The 25189-nt window shown below is 32.5% G+C and overlaps 1 protein-coding gene across 2 annotated transcripts in view; it reads right to left on the reverse strand.

The window, feature by feature from the left end:
* LCP2 (lymphocyte cytosolic protein 2) overlaps nucleotides 1-25189 on the reverse strand; it is a 70852-nt gene that overhangs the window by 15922 nt on the left and 29741 nt on the right. For both annotated transcript variants that reach the window (XM_074292040.1, XM_074292039.1), the window contains exons 4-10: nucleotides 24516-24581; nucleotides 21642-21667; nucleotides 18384-18418; nucleotides 6883-7060; nucleotides 5939-6024; nucleotides 5255-5303; nucleotides 5080-5163 (exon numbers count right to left, since the gene is read on the reverse strand). In XM_074292040.1, coding sequence (XP_074148141.1) covers nucleotides 5080-5163; nucleotides 5255-5303; nucleotides 5939-6024; nucleotides 6883-7060; nucleotides 18384-18418; nucleotides 21642-21667; nucleotides 24516-24581 — 524 coding nt within the window. The remainder of the gene's footprint in view (nucleotides 1-5079; nucleotides 5164-5254; nucleotides 5304-5938; nucleotides 6025-6882; nucleotides 7061-18383; nucleotides 18419-21641; nucleotides 21668-24515; nucleotides 24582-25189) is intronic.

Raw genomic sequence — 25189 nt, forward strand, 5'->3', positions numbered from 1 at the left:
TCTCCTTCCTTCCTTCCTTCCTTCCTTCCTTCCTTCCTTCCTTCCTTCCTTCCTTCCTTCCTTCCTTCCTTCCTTCCTTCCTTCCTTCCTTCCTCCTCTCCATCTCTCTCTCTCTCTCTCTCTCTCTCTTTCTCTCTCTCTCTCTCTCCTCTCATCTCCTCTTTTCTCTCTCTGTCTCTCTCCATCTCTCTGTCTCTGTCTCTCTCTGTCTCTCTGTCTCTGTCTCTCTCTCTCTTTCTCTCTCTCGCATTAAAATAAATGACCTTTAAGGGCCTTCTCAGCTCCATATCTGGGACTAGCCTTTTTTTTGTGTGTCTGTGTGTGTGTCCATGTCTTCAACAGATCCATTACATCTGCAGTTATGAACACTCAGCTCAGTAAAAATGCTTTATCAGCAGTATCTTCAATATTCACAGGGTCAGAAGGATATTTTCACATTAAAAATAGAATTCCAAACTTTTCTAGTTCCTCCCTTAAAACAGGGAATAAAAAAGGTTTTCTTGTTGGAAATGAGAGCAAGAGAATTTAACTTAATGTGCTCAAAATGTAAAAGTAGAAATTAAATAATTTTTATCAGTCCCATCTTTCTCCCTCTCCATCCTAAACAAAAACCCTAGCAATTTTAATCTTTAAAATGTAAAAATTACTATTCTTCCTTTTTTCTTCTTGACCTCTTTCTTTCTTTGGCTCCTCATATCCCACTAAAGAAATCAGATTCAGAAAATTCATTTGATCTTTTCTTCTCAAAATTCTAGCAAAGAGGGAGGTTTAATTTATATAGACAACACTGTTGATTTTTCTCAATGAATAGAACAATCTTAGAATATCAAAGCTGGAAGGACTATTAGAGATAATCTAGGGTCAATTTTTTAACCTTTTGTAATCTCAAAAGGAAAGTGAGGCCTAGATTGTGTGATGTAGTAGCTGTAGGCCCATGCCCATATAAATCATAAATAACCAAGTGAAGATTCAGGCTTAGGTCCTCTGATTCTTGATCTAATGCTCTTTTACACTGCATCATGAGACAAGAGCAGCTTTTTCACTGAATCAACCAATAGGATTTTTAATATGACTTTTTTCTTCTTAGTTTCCTTGAGCAGACCTTATTTTTGAATCCCTTGCATATATCAAATTTGTTTTCTTTTGGAACAGGAAATTATTTCTCTATTACCTGTAGGTTCTTTAGATTAATGTGAAATTATAAGAATGATGGTTGGGACTAGCATATGAAAAACCATTCATTGAAATTTCTTTGGCATTTTGTCATTTTGTTTGAAGCCTTCAGCAGCCTTTTTCTGGTGTAATAGAGTCCCAAGGTTTCAGAGCCCTGCAAATGGGCCTTTCAGACCTCAAAGTGTTAAGACATATGCCTAGTTTCATTTTCACCACTTGATTTGTCTTATTGTTCTGTGATTCTTTTTTCTTTTCATAAAATCTGTTTTTTAAATTAATTGGGTCTTACTGAGAACACAATAGCAAGAAGTAAACTACAACAACAACAACAAAAAATCCCACATTCCTATACCCTGGTGTTTAAATAAGTTCACAGGTCACACAGCTAGGAAGTATTCAGTATTTGAGATCAGATTTAAACTCCCTGACTTCAGGGCTGGTGCTGTATCCACTGCGGCACCTAGCTGCCCCTGTTTAAATAAGTTTAAATAAAAAATTGGCTGATTTGCCCACATTTTTTGGACAGCATCTAATTTTCTAAGATGTTACATTTTGAAGATGATGTTTGCATTCAGAACAATACTTTAGGAAAATTATCACTAGAGGTAGAAAAGGAAACAGAGACAGGATGGGAGGCTGGGGGTGGGGGAGGGGAAGTAATAGTTCAGGCAAGAAATAATGAAAAACCAGACTAGAGGAAGGGTACATGAATAGTTAAGAAGAGAAGATAGTCTCAAAACATATTGTGGATATAGAATGGACAATATTTTGCAAATGGTTAGCTGTAAGGATAAGGCAATTAGGTTGACCCTGGGCAAATTATTTAATTCAGTTTGTCTTGGTTTTCTTCATCTGTAAAAATGAACTGGAGAAGGAAATGACAAAGTACTTCAAGATCTTTTCCAAAAAACTCCAAATGAGGTCTTAAAAAAAGTCAAAATTAAAATGACTCAAAAATAATAACAAAAAACTTGGATGATTGAAAGAATGATGGTACCATAAGCAGGAAGAAAAAAAAAAAATTAGGTAGCGAGAAAGGTCTTGGGACTTATTAAGGTGAAGAATTCAATTTTGGACAAATTGAGTTTGAAGGGCCAGTGAGCCATCTAGCAATGGATTACTGCATCTAAAAGTGTATTAGTCATAGGGAGGAGAGAATAATAACTATTCTTTGCAAGCATATTAAGATCAAGGGGGGATTTTTCTCCCATCAGGGGACATGTAAACATTTTTGAAAGTTTTGAAAAAAGAACAAACATAGGGGAATACCGAAGAGGCAAGAGAAGCAATGACAGATGAAGCAATGTTAGAAGAGATAAATGGGAAAACCAAGCGCACAGATGGAAGAGTTAGCTTTAGCCCTGCAGAAATCCTCTTACTTCGGGACTGTAGAAAATGAGAAGGGTAATGAAACCTAAATTTAGAGGAGTGGAGAAGGCTTAGTAAGATTTTGTCAAACAGTAAGTAGGCAAGGCAATCTGAAACCATAGAAGTGGAAGTGCAAGTAGAGTTGGGGGCTTGAGAAAAGAGGTGACAGTTGATCCATCTCTGCCAGGGACAAGGATGGGATCATTCCATGATACACCTGAGAGGGACTTTAACTTCCTTTCGTTAAAGATTTTTTCAGTCCAATATTTCCAATTGCCTGCCATATAGCTCTACCTTCATGGGCTTCAGGTTCCTCAAATTCAATATGCCTAAAAACAAATGCATTACCTCAAAACCTTCTCCATCATATTCAGATATCTGTTTCTGTAGATGATGTCACCTTTTCCCCCAATAACTTAAGATCCAATAAGTTGACACCTCTTGTTGATTTTACTTCTGCCTCTCATGTCCAACTACAATCATCATTGTTTATTTGAATCTGGATGGGAAGAATCTTATCAACTGGCAAAATAAAGAGAGGCTCCCTGTAAGAAACAGCACATGAGCTGAGTTTTGAAGGGACACAGAGCTTTGATGAGGGAAAACTGTAGAGGTAATTCATTTTAGACATGGGATACAAGGTTATGCAAAGTCAAGAAGAAGGGAAATGAAGTGTTCTGAGTAACAGTAAGTGGGTTTGATGGATTGTGATATAGAGTAAGTGAAGGAGAATAATGTTGTGTGTCTGAAAAGGCAGATTGTGCCAATTTATGAAGGACTTTAGAAGTCAAACAGAAGTTTGCATTTTATTCTATGAGCAAGAGGGAGTCACTAGAGCTTCTTAACTAGGGAATGATTTAGTCAAAGCAGTGATTTAAGAACATCAATTTGACAAGCTGAATGATGGATGGGTAGATCAGAGAGCAGAATAGAAAGTCCTTAGGTCAGGAAGATGAATTAGGTTATTGTAAAGGTCCAAGTAAGAGGCAATGATGATCTGATCTAGGGTGATGGTCATATTACTGAAGAGCAGAGAACAGATTTCAAGTATATTACTGTAAGGGGTGGATAACTAGTATAGTGGATAGAATTCTGGGCCCAGAGACAGGAAAACTCATATTCCCAATTTCAAATCTGACCTCAGATACTTACTAGCTTTGTGACCCTTTACAAGTTATTTAACCCCGTTTGTCTCAGTTTTCTTATCTGTAAACTGAGCTGGAGAAGGAAATGACAAGCCAGTTCAGTATTGTTGCCAAGAAAACCCTAAATATAGTTACAAAAAATCAATAATACTGAAAATGACTGAACAATAAAATATTACTGTAACAGTTAAATAGTTGTTGTTTTTCTTTAATTTTTATTTATTCCCTCTCCAATCCAAATATTACAGAATTTAAAAAATAATCTTCCTATTGAACAGCTCTGATCATGTCATGGCTTTGTTTAGAAGCTTTGAATTGCTCTCCATCACTTAATACATAAAGCATAAACTAGTCCTGACCCTTCTGACCCCAGCATTCAAGATTTTCCACAAATGTATCTTTTCCACATGGTTTTTTACTACTCCCAGGTAAATTCTCCATATTAAAATCAGATAGAATTGCTCTGTAACCCCATTGTTACCCTCCTCTTTTCTGAATAAAAACTTTATACTTTTATTCACATGGCTAAAAATAGATATCCCTTTCCACTTCTGTCAAAGTCCTTTCCCTTCTTCAAGATTCCATTGAGATTTTCCCTCCAGTGTCTTGATTCACTTATTCTCCAGGTAAAAGTCATATGAACCTGCCCAGATTACTCATAGCACTATGACTAGACCATCCCATACATGTATCCTCCCTCTTCATAGGATAATAGATATTTGAGTTACCTCCAACAAATCTTTGTATTCTCTAGCACATAAAAAGAGCTAGCACTTATACAAGACTTTAAGATTTGTAAATATGGGGTGTTAAGATTTACTACTTTAGAACTCTATGAAGACTTTTGTAATAACATAAATAATTATCATCATTTTAATAGCTAACATTTATTAAGCCCTATTAGTGCCAGAGACTGTGCTAAGTACTTTACAATTATTCATCTCATTTGATCCTCAAAAGAACCCCTAACATATAGGTATTATTATTGTCCCCACTTAACACATGAAGAAACTGAGGCTGAGAGAGATTTAGTGATCTGCCCAGGATCACACAGCTAGTAACAATTTGAGGCAAGATTCAAATCTGGGTCTTCCTGAGTCAAAGGTCAATATTTTATCCACTGTATCACCTGGCTTCCTATAAGCACTTAATAACTGTTTGTTAAATAAAATGGAATCTAATCCAATTAAGTTTTACAGCTAAAGAAACTGAGTCCTTGAAAGATAAGTGACAGATAGTCTCTCAGTGGCATATAGAACAAAGAAGCCCAGGTTTTCTGACTTCCTGTTCAAGTCCGTTTCTACCCTTGAAAGTCATTTTTTTGGCAACATATATCACTGTTTAGAAATGTAGAGCAGACCAGTATCTATGATATGTAATGTAAACTACTCACCTATTCCCAGAGAATCTCTTTCAAATTGAGGTAATGTACGATCCAATGGTGGCTTTTTACTTCTGTCTATGGATGGTGCAGGGACTGAAAGAAAATCACAGTTATATAAATTTGAAGATCCAATCATTGAAAGAAGAGAATAATGGTCTGTAGAGAGATAGAGATTTGTACTTACGGTTGGGTGTCCGGTTGTTTCTGCCTCTAATAGAGTCTTCGGGATTGCCCTGTAGAAGATGAGGAGGCTGTTCAGAAGAGGTGCCCTCATTGTAAGGGAACATTTTAGGGGTGAGGAAAAGGGATTGGGGTTCACACTTATGTTTAGGTTATGCCTAAGCAAAACTGTTGACACTGGGCTTGTCTTTAGCTTTCCTAACATTTCCTTTCCTAACAATCTAAAGTCTATTGTATCCCCCAGTAAGAATTTCAGTAAGAATGACCTAGAGTCATAAGATAGTTTTCAATAAAGGCACTAAAAGTTAACCACTCCGTTTTCCTTTTTACAGAAGAGAAAAATGAGTCAGAAAGAGAAAGTACTTTCCATTCCCCAAATGCATATATACATTTTAAGCCTTATCTAGTTGAAGAGTGAAAGATTTTTATCTCCAGTAAAAAGGAATTTCAGGCAAGTGCCAGTAAGGGAGGGAGCTGTTTGAAGGATGTAGGGACTTTCCCAGTGTTCTTGAAAGCAAGTCTTATAGGCAGGTCCATATAGCTTTACTATGTTAAGCCAGTCCTGTTTATATTTTTTAAAAATAAATTTTCTTACTTTTTTTCAATATTGGGAAAATATTATCTCATTAAGAATGAAGCCAGTTAAGATAAGTAAAGATGAAGTCAGCTAAAAGCAGAAGAAACGTACCGTGTTGTTTCGGCCACCAATGGCTGGTAAAGGTCTCTGAGGGGGAACTGGAGGTTGTTGAGGGGTTTTTCCAATTGGGGGCCTGTCTGACAACAACAATGACAAAAACATCTTAGAGGAAACACAATGAAGGAAAAAAAGCAGAAGATAACAATAAGTTCTTAAAACAAAATAGAGTTACTCTGAAAGCCCAGTTGGGCTCCTTGTCTTCAATATGCAACTTCTGTACTTACATATGAACATTTGGAAGAGACTTTAGGGGCCTTAGGCCTTTGGAAGTCTAGCAAACAGTGGGAAGTAGACCTTATGAGCTTATTGTTGTAGTGAGTTCCTGGTAAGTTTTTCTACTGATGCAGGCTGACAACTTTGCTATCTGTAGTCAGAGAATTGTGTAGGGGCACTGAGAGACTAAGAAATTAGCCTAGGGTTGCAAACCAGAATATGTAAGAGGCAGGGTTGGAATTCAATCTTCCTCGCTTCAGGACCACTATACCTTATGTCCACTATACTATACTGACTCTTACAAAGCTGTGGAGCCATGAAATAATGGAAAGAGAAAGAGCTAGAAAAGGAAAGAAAAATGAAAGACTTGTATGAGCAAAGTGGATTAATGGCAAAGCTGCCAGATTTACTTTTTTTTGGAGGGGATAGGGTTAATGATCCAGTTATAGGGAACTCTTGGTGTGGAAACTTTCTCCTCCATTGCAGACTGGCAATTAATATGCTATTTATCATTTTAGAGAGTTGCCTGAAGTACTGAAAAAATAAGTAACCTTCCCCCCAACATAACTAGTGTGTCTTAGAAATGAAATCAAGTCTTTGATTAACGATCCACAACGTAAACAACTTTGTCATGGTATCTCTTCTAAAATAACTAAGAAGCTTAATTGAAACATTTTTATTCTACCTGCCAGAGTTGAGTAAAAGTAATCTAGGCCCTTTACCTATGTACATGGAACCAGTAGGAAGCTTGGCAGGAAGAATTGTATTCTGTATGGTATCTTCATCATTAGAAGGAGGGGGCTCATATTCATCATCATCTTCTGGGTCAGGTTCCATCTCCTCACTGGGGGACTCATAATCTCCATCCGGATCTTCATTTGGGCTTTCATAATCATCTTCCTGCAAACATATTATAATGATGGTAATGAATATTTTACATTTGTGTATTAAGAACCAACCTATGTGCCTACTATATTATTATTATGAAATCTTTATGAAAGAAATCTATGCATAATAACATGGGCTTCAATGATAGAAGCATTAAAAAGGACTAGATAGTTTTTCAAAGACAATCTTGGATAGCTGACCACATTTTCATCCTCTAATAAATGACCAAGTGATAGAGAGAATACAATACTTGGTGAGTAATAAAAAAAAAAAATCTAACAAATTCAATTTTAAGAAGTTTTTTACATGGGGCTGAAATACACTTCAGTGCATTTCCCAACAATAATTCCTAGTATATGCCTTCTGGAATCAAGTGGAATAAGTATTACTCTCATTTGCACATGATAATCCTTAAAAGGCTTGAAGACAGTTATTATATTCCCTATAACTCATTTTCTCTTTAATCAACAAGCATGTATTAAGTGCCTAGTATGGTTTGGGGATTAATCTATTCCTGGGAATTAGACAAAAAAATGCCAATCTTTGTTTTGAAAGAGTTTATATTTACTTCCCCTTCATTTCTCAATCTAACTTCTGATTTTACTTCAATAAAACTGCTCTCTCCTGGGTAACCATTAACTAGTAGCTTTTTGACTCATTCCACAACCTTCTTGACCATATATAGTGTTCATTATTCTCCCTTCTCTTGAAGTCCAGGACCTTGTTCTCTCTTGGCTTTTCTCCAGTTTCTCAGGGTCTTTAGATATTTTGATTCATTATCATTTATTGGCAATGGAATAAAAAAGGATGTCCCCCATTGTCTCTCTCTCTTTCTCTCTCACATAGTAGAAGTCATCTGGACTTTCATCTGGATTATTGCAATAATCTCTTAATTAGTCTTCCTGTTTCAAACATCTGCCTTCTTAAATCAATCCTTCAAAAAGCTGTGAAATTATTCCTGAAACACATGCTTGAAAAGCCTCCCCTCCTCCCCTACAAGTGTTTAATTCTTCAAGGATTTCTAACAATGTGGACTACTCTCCTTACCAACACAGACTGCAACCCTTCTGTATCTTAATAGATGGTCTTTGATCTTTGATATTTTATGTGAATGGAATTCTATCACCTTGTGGCCAGACTGGTTATGAATCTCTCTGACTTAGCTAGTCTGATCATCAAACAGCAGACAGTAGGCCATCATTTGGCTGCTACTTGAATTTTCAAGCTTAGTGCATCTGACAGATCATTTTGCTTGCTGGAATTGACTAGAGAATCCAAGGTTACCTGTATGCCAAGATAAGACATCAGAAGATAAACTGGAGTTTTTGTCTAACTCACATGCTTACAGTTTGAAGACTGCAATTACAGATAAAGAAATGCATATCTGAACGATAGGGGAAAGACCCACAGATAAGGAAACTGAGGTTCAGAAGCATGAAATCACTTTCCTAAGATGTATCAGAGCACCCTAATTGGACTTCTGATTTCCAGTCCAATACTCTTTCCGCTACAACCTATTACTCCAAGAAAGTGAAGTATTTTGTTTTTATTGTGCTCATGTCTGTTAGACTATAGGCCTCTTATACTGATACCTAGGGATGTATCTTTACAGAAAGAACTAATAAAGTCATACTTCCTAAAGCAATACAAGCAGTAGTTATTAATCCAGTTAAAAAAAAAAAACACATACATCTTAGCCATTCTATCTGTGTGCCTTTCATTTAGCCACAAAACATCTCCATTAAATGAAAATAACAGTGTTTGTCCAATGATTTGAAATGATTGTTGTGTATTATGTCAAAGGAGATAATGTATGCAAGTGGGAGTTGAACAGTAATAAATCCATATAAATGTAAGTTATCATAAGTAGAAAAGATATTACTTCTACCTACTTGAACACCACATCCTTAGTCAAAGAGCTCAAAGTCAAGAAAATTTTATTTTATTTAAATAGAGAAATAATTCTAAGTGGCTACCAGTGGACAGAAGACATCATTGGTTATCTATTCCAATTGCAATTAACAAAAAATCTTCTTAGAGTAACTGGGAATACTAATTCTTTAATGAGAAAGTCCTGTTGTGATACCTGGCTTTTAATTAATGTCAAAAGTCAATTCATTTAAGTCATAAATTAAAGAAGTAGTAGTAGTAGTAGTAGTAGTAGTAGTAGTAGTAGTAGTAATGATAGTGATAGTAGTACTACTACTAGTAGTTTTTGTAGTAGTAAAAATAGGAGTAATGATGATGATGATGTGATGATCTTTTTAACTCAGTTCCACCTTTGTTATTAATGTACTGCAATTGGATAAAATATATGAAAATAAATGTATTAACAGTGAGAACAGTAGAATATTTAATATTCACTTAGAAAACTATTTTCTATTTAAAAAGTCAAAAATAATAAAAAGACTAATTTATATAAAATATAGCACTTTTTAGGTAAATAAGCCAGTTATGGTTCTTCTTAGGTTTAAATCCATTATCATTTAAATAAATGGACTTAAGTATGACTTCCAAATAAAAGAAAGTAGTAAACTAAAGCATAATATTAATCATTTGATGTGCATGAATGACATTAAGCTTTATGGTTCCACTGGAAAACACATTAAATCTTAATATCTTTAGGAGCTATAAACAAAAGTAAGAAATTACAGAAGGCCTGTGCATAGTTATATTCTGTTTTGATTATTTAAGAAGAAATTAAAATAAGAAGGACAGGTAACTATATTGTCAAAGAAAAGAAGAGGAAGGGGAGAGAAAGAATAATTTAGGAAAGATGCATAAAAAGAAAATCATGCAATCATGGAGGAAATGGAGTAGATCTAGATAAAGAAAACCTAAAGAAATCACTCACACTCACAGATATACATGCAAACATTTTGCCACAAAAAATGCATTTAGAAAAATAAATAAGAAGAGATAGGACAAGGGATAGGGAGAAAGGACAGGACAATATATGTAAGTGAGTAATCATAAGAAAAAATCTTTAATTCTAGAAATAGAAATTTGAATAATTAAGGGGGATTATTTAAAGAAAATGAAGAAAGAACAAAAACCTGGGAACAGGGACAGGACAAAAGAAAGAGAAAAGCCGTAACAAGGGTAAATAAGCTATTTTGTTTGTTGATCATCAAGTATTAAATAAACTCCTTTTCTTTTACCATCTTCTTTTAGTAAAGAGGAGATTCAGAACAAAGATAAGACAGAAGAAAGAAAAAAAAACATATTCAAGAGTTAATAATAGTGAATGAGACAATCAACCAACTCAATCACAAAACAGAAGAGGATGGCAACAGGAACAAAATCGATCAATAATATCTTGTTTATAAGATGAACTTTTGAAACAAATATTCACACAAAGTTGAAATAAGGAGCTTGAGAAAAAGTTATTATGCTTCAGCTGAACTTAAAAAAAAACAAACCCATAACAATATTAGTCATTATGATGTTAGATAAAACTACTATAAAAATAGACATGATTAAAAAAGAGACATAATCAGGGAAATTGTTTTTATTTAGTTATAGCCAACTTTTCATGACTCTGTGGTCCATATTGTTTGGGATGGACTTTGGAAAAGATACTAAAGTGGTTTCCCATTTCCTTCTCCAGTGGATTAAGGAAAAAAAAAAAAAAGACAGCCAGAGTCACATAGCTAGTAAGTATTTGAGACCAAATTTTCATATTTTCCTGACTCTAGGCCTAGCTGAGCTAGTTAGCTGCCTTCAGCTGGGGAATTATATTATGCTTACTGCCACCATAGATAATCAATATGAATCTTTATATGCAGTCCCTAATAACATGTAATCTAAAAAAAAAAAAAAAAAAAAAAAAAAAAAAGGAAAAGCTAGTAAGATTGTAGGGAGACAAAGAGATCTTAAAGAAGGGAAAGGGACCTGTATGTGCAAGAATGTTTATGATAGCCCTTTTTGTAGTGGCCAGAAACTGGGAAATTGAAGGGCTGCCCATCAATTGGAGAATGGCTAATTAAATTGTGGCATATGAATGTTATGGAATATTATTGCTCTGTAAGAGATGACCAGCAGGATGATTTCAGAAAGGCCTGGAGAGACTTACATGAACTGATGCTGAGTGAAATGAGTAGGACCAGGAGATTATTATATACTTCAACAACAATGCTATATGATGATCTATTGTGATGGACATGGCCCTCTTCAACAATGAGATGAACCAAATCAGTTCCAATAGAGCAGTAATGAATAGAACCAGCTACACCCAACAAAAGAACTCTGGGAAATGAGTGTGAACCACTACATAGAATTCCCAATCCCTCTATTTTTGTTCACCTGCATTTTTTATTTCCTTCACAGGTTAATTGTACACTATTTCAAAATCCGATTCTTTTTGTACAGCAAAATAACTGTATGGACATGTACACATATATTATATTTAACATATACTTCAACATATTTAACATGTATTGATCTATCTGCCATCTGGGGGAGGAGGGAAAAAATTGGAACAAAAGGTTTTGCAATTGTTAATGCTGAAAAATTACCCATGTATATATCTTGTAAATAAAAAGCTATTAACAAAAGATTGGAAGGAGAAATTGAATACTAAAATTATAATACTAAAAAATCCTAATGTTACTCTTTCAGATCCAGACAAATCTGATCAAAAGATACATAAGAAAGAAGTTATGGACCCAAATAGAAAATTTAGAAAAATTAGAGATGATAGATTTCTATATGATTAACAAATAAGAATAAAAAATTTCACATTTCTTAACTGCATGTGATACATTTACAAAAACTGATCGTGTATTGAAATAGAAACCTTTGCAAAAGTCAGATTACTAAATCACATTCAATGGTGATGATACAATATGAATTATATTCAATAAAATGTCTATAAAAAAGAATTGAAGACTAATGTCATTTCAAAGAACTGGTGAATAAAAGAACAAAGTATAGAGACAAGGAAAATTTTATCGAAGAAAATTACAACAATGAGACAAGAAGACAACATAATGAACTGTATTTAATATAGCTAAAGAAGTTATTAGTAAAAAGTATACATCCCTAAATATTTTAATTCAATTTAAAAAGAAAATCAATCAAAAAACTGGCCATGTAACTAAAAGAAATTGAGCAACAAATCAAAAATCCTCAACTAAACAGCAAATTAAAAATCTTAAGAATTAAAAAAAAAGATTAATGAAATTCAGGACAATTGCATTTACAAAAGTAGGAATTATATTTTAGTATTAATAAAATAAATACCCAACCTTATTTTTAAAGAGATAGGAAAACCAAATTATTCATATCAAAAATACAAAAAACTTAATTCACAACAGTTAAAGAGGAAAGAAAGCAAATTGTCAGCAGTGATTTTACTCAGTTACATACTAACAAAATTGAGAACTTGGAGGAAATGGGTAAATCCTTATAAAAGTACAAAACATCGAGATTAACTAAAGAAAAAAGAATCTCTTTAAATTACCCAATTAATTTTTAATCATAGCTTTTTATTTTCAAAATATATGCAAAGATAGTTTTCAACATTCATCCTTGCAAAATCTTGTGTTCCAAATTTTTTTCTCCCTTCTTTCCTTCTATCTCCTCCTCTAGATAGCAACTAATCCAATATATGTTAAACATATGCAATTCTTCTATATATATTTCCACATTTATTGGGCTGTTCAAGAAAATCAGGTCAACGAAAGTAAGCAAACAACAAAAAGGTGAAAATACTATGTTGTGATCTGTATTCAGTCCCCATAGGTCTCTTTATGGATGCAGGTGACTCTCTTCATTATAAGACCATTGGAACTGGCCTGAATCACTTCATTTTTTAATCATAGCTTTTTATTTTCAAAATATATGCAAAGATAGTTTTCAAAATTCATCTGGAAGAACAAAAGGTCAAGAATTTCAAGGGAATTAACGAAAAAAAAAGCAAATGAAATGGCCTCGCTATACCAGATCTAAAACTAAATTACAAAGTAGCAGTCATCATTTAATACTGGCTAAAAAATTGAGCAAATGATCAGTGGAATAGGTTAGGTTCACAGAACAAAAGAGTCAATGACTATAGTAATCTAGTATTTGACAAATTCCAAAACCCCAAATTTGGGGATAAAAACTCACTATTTGACAAAAACTGGCAAAATTGGAAACTATTTTTCCAATAATTTGACAGAAACTAGGCCTTGACCCACACGTGGTAAGTGTTATACCCATACCAAGATAAAGTTGAAATGGGTTCATGATTTAGACATAAATATTGTAAGCAAATTAGAAGTACTAAAGATAGTATACCTCTCAGATCTTTAGAAAATGAAGGAATTTATGGGTAAAGAAGAACTATAATACACCACAGAATGCAAAATGAATAATTTTGATTATTTTAAGTTAAAAAGTTTTTGTATAAAAAACCAATGCAGATAAGACTAGAAGGGAAGCAGGGGAAATAAAATGAAAATGAAAGCTTTAATTACAAAAAAAGTTTTTTTGCTAAATGCCTCATATTCAATATATATAAAGAATGCATACAAATTTATAAAACTACTCCATTTCTAAAAATGGCCAAAACATATAGAATAGACAAGCATTTTATATAGCTTTTTTATTTTTAAAATATATGCAAAGACAATTTTCAACATTCATCCTTGCAAAACTTTGTGTTCCAATTTTTTTCTCCCTCCCTTTCCCCAAACCCCTTGCTGAGACAGCAAGTGATTCATTATATATTAAACATGAAAATTTTCTACATATTTCCACAATTATGCTGCACAAGAAAAATCAGTTCCAAAAGGAAAAAATATGAGAAAGAAAACAAAAAACAAGCAAACAACAATAGAAAAGATGAAAATACTATGTCCTGATCCACATTTAGTCCCCATGGGTCTCTTATTGGTTGCAGATGGCTTTCTCCATCACAATTGTATTGGAATTGGCCTGAATCATTTCAGTGTTGAAAAGAGCCACTAAATAAGCTATTTTTAAAGGAAGAAATATAAACTATCAATAATCCTATTGGAAAATATTCTAAATAACTAATAAGCAGAGAAATATACATTAAAGCAATAGAGTTTTTCTCCTCAGACTGGCAAATATTACAAAAATGGAAAATAATAAATGTTGTGGTGCTGTGGAAAAATAAGCACACTGTTGTATTATTGATGGAATTGTGAAATTGATGTAGTTGCTCTTGAAAGCAATGTGGAAATATGCCGCAAAGATTATTAAACTGTGTTCTATACCTTTTAATTCAACTATAACATTACAAGGCAATACACCCACCAAAAAAATTTAAAGAAAGAGGAAAAGAATAGTTTAAAAATTCATTATAGAAAAATAACTGAAAGATTTTATAATTCAGGTCAATAAAAGAGCAAAACATGAATACAAAGAATTGAAGTGGAAAGTTCTCATTGATCTGGCAAAAAAGTGATGAATTGATAAAACAAAACAAATAACAAATAAACAAACGAAAACACTGGGCTACACAAATTTCAGATTGGCCAATGAGAATTTTTTTCTTGTAAGACTATACTTGCTTATATTGAAATTTTTGTTTTTATTTTTGCTTTTTTCTTTGATTTTATTTGGTTCACTAAAGCAGATGGTGGCAAGGATAGATTATAAATGCATTAAAATGTTTTTTAATTATTTAATTAGCTAATGATTTTTTAAAAAAGAAAACATCAAATTGTTCTTTCATCTCATAAAATCTATAACATTAGAGATATCAAAATGGCTTTTGGGCTTGACAAGTATAAAGTTCCTCATTCAAAACCAATACATAATAATTGTTTGTTGATTAAGACTGAAAGCATCAAGTTGAAATCTGAAAGTCATATTGAACTAACAAATGAATACAATACCTACAGAAACTTTGGTCTTATCAAGTTAATATATATATATATATATATATATATATATATATATATATATATATATATATATCAAAAGAAGGCAATAACATTTTCCTGCAGACTAAAATCACAATTGAAATAAAATAATACATTTAAAACAATACCTACACAAAACCAGAATTAATGCATGATTCCAAAATTTTAAAATGCATCAAAACAGATTTGGAAAGTAATTGAACAAAAATTCATTTAAAAAACTGGGTCAATCAAATTAAATGAAAGATAGATACTTCCTCACCAAGAAAAAGAAAGGAAATTGAGAGACATTCTTAAAGCACTTGATAAATAGGCAAAACAAACAAACAAAAAAAGCCTTATAGGAACATAATAATATATGCTTTGAAATAAACATATATTAACAGTGTACAATAACAAAGGCTGATAACAAACATACACCATTGGATTTATCTTATATAAGTGTAAATAATTTATCTCCAGATAGAGCCTTTGGAATGACTAAAATCCAAGAATGGAATCAAAATACCCTTCAAGGTCAATATCCATATAAATAGAACCAAAAACCACATCAAGAAATAATGAATTATTAGGTCATACATATTTGCTTGTCCAATGAAGGAGTTTGTGATAGGTGTTCAGAATTAGATTACAGCCATTAGAAATTGTAGAAGCTTTCTCCTAAAGGATACTTGATAATGATCAGTGTGGGTTAGGCAACAAAGTATTTCCCAATTTTGCTGAAGAATTTATTTACTAAAAGAGAAACTGATTAAAAGGTCTCTTTGTTTCACAGAAGCAGAGAGATCTCTGTTTGAACCCAGGAATCAGAATCCCCTTATTTACTTTTATATGTGTTTTATATACCCAAGTGTTTAAATATTTTTATTTAATTGCTTTTCAGTCATGTCTGATTCTTTTTTATTCTATTTGAGATTTTCTTGGCAAAGATACTGGACTGGTTTACTATTTCTCTCTCCAGCTCATTTTACGGATAACAAAACTGAGGCAAACAAAGATAAAGTCACTCTGTCAGAATTATACAGCTAATACATCTCTGAAACCAGGTTTGAACTCAGGAAGATGAGTTTTCCTGACTCCAGGAACAGTACTCTATGCAATGGGCTATTTAGCTGTCTTTCTTAAACACAGGGTTTACAGATTTTATATAGGACTCAGATGTTAAATTGACTCCTAAAGAACTCAACTTTATATCAAAAGTACCATTCTGACCTGAGTAGAGGCTTCTTACCCAGGAGTGTGCTGGAGGCAGCTGGAGTTAGCCTCTAAGAATCAATTTAAAAATTCAAAGTGAGTTTTTTATATCTCAGAAATGGGCAAATGCTACAAATCAGGATTTGTTTTATTATTTTGGTGATTTTTCTAGATTTAGGATATTGATGGAAAAATATTTATGATAAAGATTAAATTTAAAAGTATGGTAAACACATAATTTTTTTCTTAATCAGAGTTGATTGTTAAAAATTTACTAGAACACCACTGCTTCTACGTGTGTGTGTGCACAAATAATCGATGATGTTGGGAGCACCTCATTTAGCAGACTTGTTCCACAATAATGTTAATGAGACCACTCTGTGCTGTAGAAGAAATAAGGTTCCCCTAATTTACTTTTTCTATTGCTTTAATAAAATATGTATTGCTACATTGTGACTTGTTGCTATTGTGTTCCCATGATCCCCAGTTTAGACATCTCAAGGATTTACCAAGGAAATTGTAGAAACTATGCACCATATCATTGCAGGTTTTATACAGTTAGCACTTACATACATTTAGCAAGACATGACTTATCTTTGAGTTAGACCACTACCAAATTAGCCAGATATCACAATGATCTATTAAAATTTAAGAACATTTTAATAATTGTTCTCATATTTAATGTTCATATTCTCCAAGCAACATGGAACAAAATTTTTTCAAAATATAAAGACCTAGAAGAGGAGATCAAAGTCATATGCAAAAAGAATTAAGTGCACGTTATCTTTTTTTTTTTTGTCCTGTCTACTAAAGACTCAATACCTAGGAGGTTTTCAGTGAATGTACATTTTGTACACATATACACACACACCCAGACCCATACCCAAACCCAACCATAAATACACATTAATATAGAGAACTAATTATATCAATGAAATCACAAGTATAGTAAAAAAAAAAAAAAAGAAAGACAGAAAGAAAGAAAGGACTTCTGGTACATAGTTTATAGGGTCATTATGATGAGAAAAGAGGATTTTGTTTATCTTTCCTTCCTTCCTCATTCTCATTTTTCCTATGCATCTAATCAGTTGCCAAATCTTATCATTTCTATCTTTATAACATCTCTTCATATATATCCTATCCTCTTCATTCACACAGTCATCATCCTATTTCAGGTTTTAATCACATCTTATCTGATTACAATGGCCTCCTATTTGTATTTTGTCACAAATCTCACTTCACTTGAGTACATCTTTCACAAGACTTACAAAGTGATTTTCCTAAAATCTAAGTCTAACCTCGTCAGCCCCTCAATAAATTCTAAAGGCTGCCTATTACCAATTATAAACTATGCTCATCTAACATATAAAACTCTTGATTATTTGTCCTGTTCCCATGTCTAGTCTTCTTACAAGTCTGTAAGAAGTGTGGAGATTGCTCCAGTCCACACTCATTACATTTTACATATGACACTCCATCTCCCATCTCTAATCTTTTGTATTGTCTGTCCCATTTTAGGAATGTTCTCCTTCTTCAACTTTATTTCTTGGCTTGCCTCAAGATTCAATTTAAGCAGTATCCCTTATAGGAGTTCTTTCCCATACTTTTCAGCTGCCTTCCCCATCCAAGAAAATCTTGTTTTTGATTTGTACATATCTTATATAGATCTAAATATGTACATGGTCCCACATTAGAATGTAAGCTCCTTGAACTGATCAATACAAAAAACATTTTTTTTTTTTAAATTAAGGTTGCTTTATGTGTCAGCTACAGACATTTTTAAAAAAATTATAATTTTTTCTGGGCAGCTGTGTAGCAGAGTAGATAGGGTTTCAGACCAGGAGTCAGACTCATTTTGTCCCAGTTCTCATCTGGCTTTGAATCCTTACTAGTTGTGTGACCCTGAACAAGTTATTTAAACCTGTTTGTCTTAGTTTCTTTATCAGTAAAATAGGGTGGAGAAGGAAATGTCAAACTACTTCAGTATCTCTGCCAAGAAAACCCAGAGTCAGAAAGAGTCAGACATGACTAAACAACATTTTCTTTTTTTATGTTCATGTTGGCAATTGGGAAGTAGTGCTGAAACATGGTTTTTATTTGAGTTAGTGTTCTTGCCACTTTTTGGAGTTCTTCCTCTCCCAACAAGAAAGCATCTTACTTGAATAATTTCTACAGAGTAAAGATGATAATTGATATAAAGCAAGCAAAAAAAGCAACATTCCAAGTGCTTATTTTACGGAAGGTACTGGACATGGAATACTCACAAAGGATGACCAACCACCATCATCTTCTTGGCAATCTGGAGAAACAATGAATATAAATCATTGGCATCAATGAAAGGAAAGTCATGATTCCAATCCTATCCTCACCCCATTCCCATCTCTTTCAATTTTGTCCCTTTCTTCCTAATCACACTTGGAAATTATTCATAGGTATCTCTAGGTTATTTCATTGTGTTATTCAGGACATATCCTTGCTTCAAGACAATATAAGAGGAACTGAAATTTATTAAAGAGAAGAAATTTCTGGAAATTTGGAATTCCTAAGGCTTTGGGGATAGAAGGGTGATAAGGACCTTTGTGGTTTTGTGGAAAGAATGAATACTAGATTTGGAACCAAAGGATCAAAGCTATGAATCCTAATTCTGGAACCTTATATTAGGACCTTGGGCAAATCAGCTGAGTTTCAGTTTTCTTTATTATCAAATGAGAGGGTTGGACTAGATGACTGTTGAGATCCTTTCTAATGCAGTTCTAAGAATTAGGAGGAAATTAAAATAGATATCCCATTGATTATCTCTAATTTATCATCATTGAGTCTTATGGGTAATATAGTTCTTTGCATGTTTTTTCTCTACCATTATGCTGTGAGTTTCTTGAGAGGAAGGACTCTATTTTATAATTCTTTGAATCCTCAGAGCTTATCACTAACTAGCATATAGGAGATATTTCACAAATACTTGATGACTGATTGACTAGATATAATTATTTTGGGGATTGTTTTCAAAAAAATAAAAGTCACTTTTTTAAGGTTTGGAATATAAAATACATTGTATGTAACTTGATTTCCTCATAAAACTATAATTTTTAGTATATGTAAAATGTGAAGAAACTGAAGAAAAATTTGGGAAATTGCTTTCTCCCTATTTATCTACTATTTGAGAAAAAAATGGAAATCTCTGAAACTAATATTTTTCTCAAAATATTTTCTTTGTACTATGCTTAAAAGGCTTGGTTCTAACATTACCACTACTAAGCATGTATTCCAAAAGAGATTTTTTTTAAAAAAAGGAAAAGTACCTATATGTACAAAATTTTTTATAGTAGTTCTTTTCTCAAGGCAAAGATTTGGAAATAGGGGGAATAACCATCAATTGGGGAATGGCTGAATAAATTGTTATATGTGTGATTCAGATATAATACTATTGTTCTGTAAGATATGATGAGCAGGATGCTCTCAGAAAAACCTGAAAAATTCTCCATAAGCTTATGCAAGATGACATGTACTGTGTTACCAAGTAATGGCAGTATTGTGGATTGATTACCTGTGATTAAATTCACTATTCTCAGTAATACAATGATCCAAGACTACTCTGTAAGACTTAGGAAAACTGTTATCCATGCCCAGAGAAAAAATTGATTATGTCTGAATACAGGTTGAAGCATACTTTTTAAAATTTTATTTTCTTTTTTTTAAAATTTTTAATAGTTTTTATTTACCAGATATATGCAGGGGTAATTTTACAACATTGACAATTATCAAACCTTTTGTTCTAATTTTTCCCCTCACCTCCTTCCTCCCCCCACCCCCCACCTGGCAGATAGCAGGTTGACCAATATATGTTAAATATGTCAAAGTATAAATTAAATACAATATATGTATACATGTCCAAACAGTAGTTTTGCTGTACAAAAAGAATTGGACTTTGAAATAATGTACAATTAGTCTGTGAAGGAAATCAAAAATGCAGGCAGACAAAAATAGAGGGATTGGGAATTCTATGTAGTGGTTCATAGTCATCTCCCAGGGTTCTTTCAATGGGTGTAGCTAGTTCAGTTTAAAATTTTATTTTATTAAGAGATTTTTTTTTGGGGGGGAAAGGTGGAGAACTTTTTTCATAACGTGATTTTTGTGGAAATGTTTTGCATAACTGCACATGTGCCTTCTCCATGGGGGAAAAGAGAGAGAGGAAGTGAGAAAATCTGGAACTTGAAGTTTTAAAAATAAATTTTAAAAACAAATGTAAAAACAAATGCAAAATATTTTCCTGTGCCTTCAGATCCTTAGTACTGTAATATTTAAAAAGTCTGGGATACAGAGTTTCTGTATAATTGATTATTTTATTAATAATGGTAGCATTTTATTAATAAAAGAGTGAGTGATATTCTCAAATGCCAAAGACCAGTCATAGCATTGGGTTCACATTTATATCCCTTTGGAAGGTAGCAATCACATCTAATTGGTTAACAATTAATTAGAAAATGATGACTATAATGAAAAGTAGGTTCATTTTAGGGAACTATTCACTAGAGGCAAAAGAGAAGGCCAGAAGTATATTGGAGACTAGTGAAATCTAGAAGTGTCTAGGTCAAGGACTGATTGTCAAACACAAGTAGCTATTGCTAAAGATGAGGGAGGAAGTAGAAAACAGGCTGTTAGAAAGAATTTATATTAGGAAATTTCACTTAGAGATAGTAGGATGATTTTGTTTTACTCCAAATAAGGAAACAGTACACAGAAATTTACCCAAGGTCACACAGCTATGTTTGTAAAGTAGCAAGTAAAATCTAGAATTCCTAACTTGTCAATCAATGTTCTTTCCTTTAAATTCAAAAGGTAGCAGGGAATATTTGAGTCCTGAAACTAGATGGAACAAAGGCCTAATTTAACATTTTTCAGGAGTACTTCAAAACTTTTCTTCCTGAAATTCTGGATACTGTTTCTTAAGATTTTTGTTTCTTCATCATCATCATCATTTTAGAGCTAAAAGGAACCTCATCAATTTTAGGATGTGGAAATTAAATCCCAGAAAATTAAGTAATTTTCCTGATTCCCTTAGTAAACAGGGTGAGTGGTATCCCAACCTGACACAAACCACTCCTGATTTCTAGGGAGTAAGGGAAGGCCACTTGGAAGGTAAATTAAAATTTCACTCTGACTCCTCATAACTCATGCCATGTCCAAGATAAATTCAGGTTAATCATCTGAGAATATGGAATAATAAAAAGGTGACACTGGATTATAGCTTATCAGTTACTAAGTATTTTACTGCTTTGTCTCTTGTGGGGAAGTATAACTTCAGAAAAGAAAACATGGGAGCAGGGCTCTAAAAGAGTGAGAGGCTTAATCTTGGATGACAAGCTTACTTTTTCCACCAAACTCTGCCCAAATTCTTACTTAGGAAAGCAATTAGGGTTACTAAGGCTATTTAAGTGGTACCCATATAAACAACTTGAAACCATAATAATTCAAATATTAATTGCCACTTAAATCAAATCATTACCCAAATCATAAACTATTACCTTCAGGAAATATTTGTGGATGGTTCCTGAAAAGACAAGTGACATGGACATTAACATTCCTATATTTACGAAAAGAAAAATCAATTTCTTGAATCCAAGTAAGCAGAAATTAAGAGTCTCCTGAAAGCTTTGGATATATGTTATGACCAACACTTTCAAAAGTGCCAGTCTGGTGGTAAAGTAAGTCACAGATTGAGGCAATCATAGAAACCCCATAAATAATAAGGCAAAAAATTAAAATTATTTGGATCTCTAAATTGTTAAACTGAAAACAATATTACTAAAAATATTTTACATAATATAGGTACCCCAAAGGAAGGATTAGTGAGAAAAAGATATATAAACCAAAATACTAATAATAAACATTAGTGCAAAAATATTTTAAAAGTGGTAAAAAAAGATTATAGAAGCCTATCAAAAATATTATTAATAAGTTACAGTTAGATGAGGAATGCAAGCAAAAATGTTATTTTCTCAACATAGAGGGTCTATGGGTCTATCTAAAGCCAAGAGTTAGTATTTATTACAGAGAAATACAAGAAATTTTCCTGTAAAGGTAAAGCATATAGAAAAAACATCAATTAACTAATTATTATTTGATACACTATCAAAATATTACTAATAGGAATAATTGAAAAATCAAAAGAATAATCATTGACAAAGAGCAGCTTATATTTGCATTAGAAAATCCAGGAAAATCAATTATAGCAACAACTACAAAACAAATTAATGAATATCTTATAGTAGTAGTATATTAACTAAATCCTCGAAAATATCCATATTTTTACACTCTCCCTTATTAACAAACTTGAGTAGTAGGTAGGAAAATAAATATTATTTAAAATAACAAAATGATAGAATTTGTGGTAATTAGCTCACCAAGACATATATAAAATATACAAATCAAACTCTATGATTTTTTAAAAAATTAAAATCCAAGAAATTGGAGAGATATTCAATATTGTTGGTCAGATAATCTTATAGTAGAGATGGTATTATTGTCCAAATTAATATACAGATTTAATACTATATTAATACAATGCTAATGACATACTTTTTAAAAAATTAAAATAATTATAGGAAGCATAGGGAAAAAAAAAACATGTTTAAGAAAATAATGGGAGCAAGTAATGGTAGAACAGAAGACATTTCTGCCTCTCACATTATTTTATAAAGCAGTAATTGTCCAAACAATCAAATAGTAGATAAAAAAATAAGAATATATTGGCTAGATTAGCCATGGAAGATTAAGCTACAAATACTCATAACAGCTTAGAATTCAATAAGATAAGAACCCAAATTCCTGGGGAATGAAATTATTTAAGAAAAATTAAATAGGGAATTTGATTAAAATTGTATTTTGATCAGCATCTTATATAATACTGCACAATAAATTCCAAATGAATATACTGTTTAAAGATTTTTAAAATCAGATCATAGAGTTACAGGATAGCATGTAATAACTTTCATAATTGCAAATAGAGTTATATTTTTAACTATGATATTTTGTAGTAAAGGATAAAATGCAAAAGATGATTTCAATTATAGGAAAAGAAAAAAATGTAGAAGTAAAATCAGTACAGCTAGGATAAGAAAAAAATAAATGTTTTGGTGGGGGAAGAATGTTTGCATTAAACCTCTCTAACACAATTCTGATATCTCAAATCACTAGGGAATTGATATGGTTCTATAAGATTAAGAGTCCTTCCTCACTAGCTAAGTAGTCAAGGATAAGGATGTTAACAGGAAATTTTTGAAACAAAAAATAAAATCTATCATCTTAGTTTCATAAGTCAGCTAACAAAACAGAGAACAGAAATCATCATCAATAAAACAAGAGTTTCATTGTTGTTCATTAGTCAGCTGAAAGCTCAACCCCCCCCCCGAAACTATTATCATTATATCATCAATCAACTTAAAAATGTATTCAAAATGTGAATAATGAGAAAAATGCAAATTAAAAATTCTAGGTATCACTTCATAGATATTAAGCTGTCAAAGATAGTAAAATAAAGATATTTTCAATACTGGTAAGGCTGTTAAAATAGAAATAATAATTAACTATCGGTAATGCTGGGGATTAGTCTATTATTAAAAGAATTTAGAGATGTATAATAAAGCTTATGAAATTGTTCATAGCCTGTGACTCATTGATTCTACTACTGAATTTCAATCTGAACAAGTTTATTGACAAGAAAATATAAGTCTCTGTTATATTCAACAATTAGGAAGTGACTGAATAAACTGTGACATATAGATTAATAAAATTTTTTATTCTACAATAAAACTAAATCAAAGGAATCACAGAAAGACATAGGAAGTTATATAGAATGGGAAGAGTAAGCTCAAGAGATTAACTTAAAGAGTAACCACAATCATATAAGTGAAGACATTAGGCAACAACCAAACACAATTGAAATAACAATGGACAATATTATTACTTTGTTGAATCCTAGTCCTTTTTTTCCTTTTACAATTGGTGAGTTACAAAACTATAGAGTTGTATGGGGAGTAGCTAGGTGATGCAGGATAGAGTGCCAGGCTTAGAGTTAAGGAAGACTCAACTTTCTGAGGTCCCTCAGACAATTAGCACTATTTGCCTTAGTTTCCTTATCTATAAAATGACCTGGAGAAGGAAATGATAAGCCAAACTAGTATTTTTACCAGAAAAATCCCCAAGGAGTTGGACAGGACTGAAACAACTGCACAACACAAGAACATGGCTATATGTACAATTGATTACTGTTGCTGTTTTATGTTGTTTTGCTTATCTGTTTTGGAGGATGCTTATCATTCACATGTGTATGTTTGTGTCCATTTACTTCATTAGTTATCAACTTAAGAAATAAAAAAAATTATTGTTCTACAACTCACTTTCTTGAAAATATACTTTTTCTTTCTTCATTCTTGTTGATTTCTTGACTTAACTTGCTTAAAATTCTGTGGAAAAAAATAGATAAACACATCAAGAATACAAATCTAAGGTTCATAAGACATCCCATTAGTCAGTCTCTGTTCAAGATAGTCTATACAGTACAAAGCAAATGTTGTCAAGTAGATTGAGTTCAGACATTATCTGACATTAAAAACACTCATAACTTAATCCTATTTCATATGTCCAGATATAGAGAATAAGAGCACTAAAAGAGACATGAGGGGTCATTGGATCTAGTTCACTTATTCTGTAAAAACTAAGATTCAAGAAAATAAAATTATTTTCTCCAGAATATGTGACACAGTAACAGGAAAGCCAAAATAGAATTCCCAGTCATATGACTGCTAGGTGAGTGCTTTCTCTATCTCATAAGCTTCCTGTTCTCTACCAGGAACACTCTATTCTTATCAAGCTTATTTCTTACTTTTCCTCCCAAAATGCCTTATTAATTCCTACTATAATGGGAATCTTGTGCCTCTAATGGCATCTTCCCATCTGGAGATGCATGGGAGCCAAATTTCTATTTCTTGGAGAATCATAATGTTGTGCCTTTGAGCCTTTATAGACATTTTATAATTGGTTCTGGACAGCTACCAGCATGGTAAAAAAGTGG

This window comes from Sminthopsis crassicaudata, chromosome 2 (genome assembly GCF_048593235.1).
Source record: "Sminthopsis crassicaudata isolate SCR6 chromosome 2, ASM4859323v1, whole genome shotgun sequence".
Taxonomy (NCBI): Eukaryota; Metazoa; Chordata; class Mammalia; order Dasyuromorphia; family Dasyuridae; genus Sminthopsis; species Sminthopsis crassicaudata.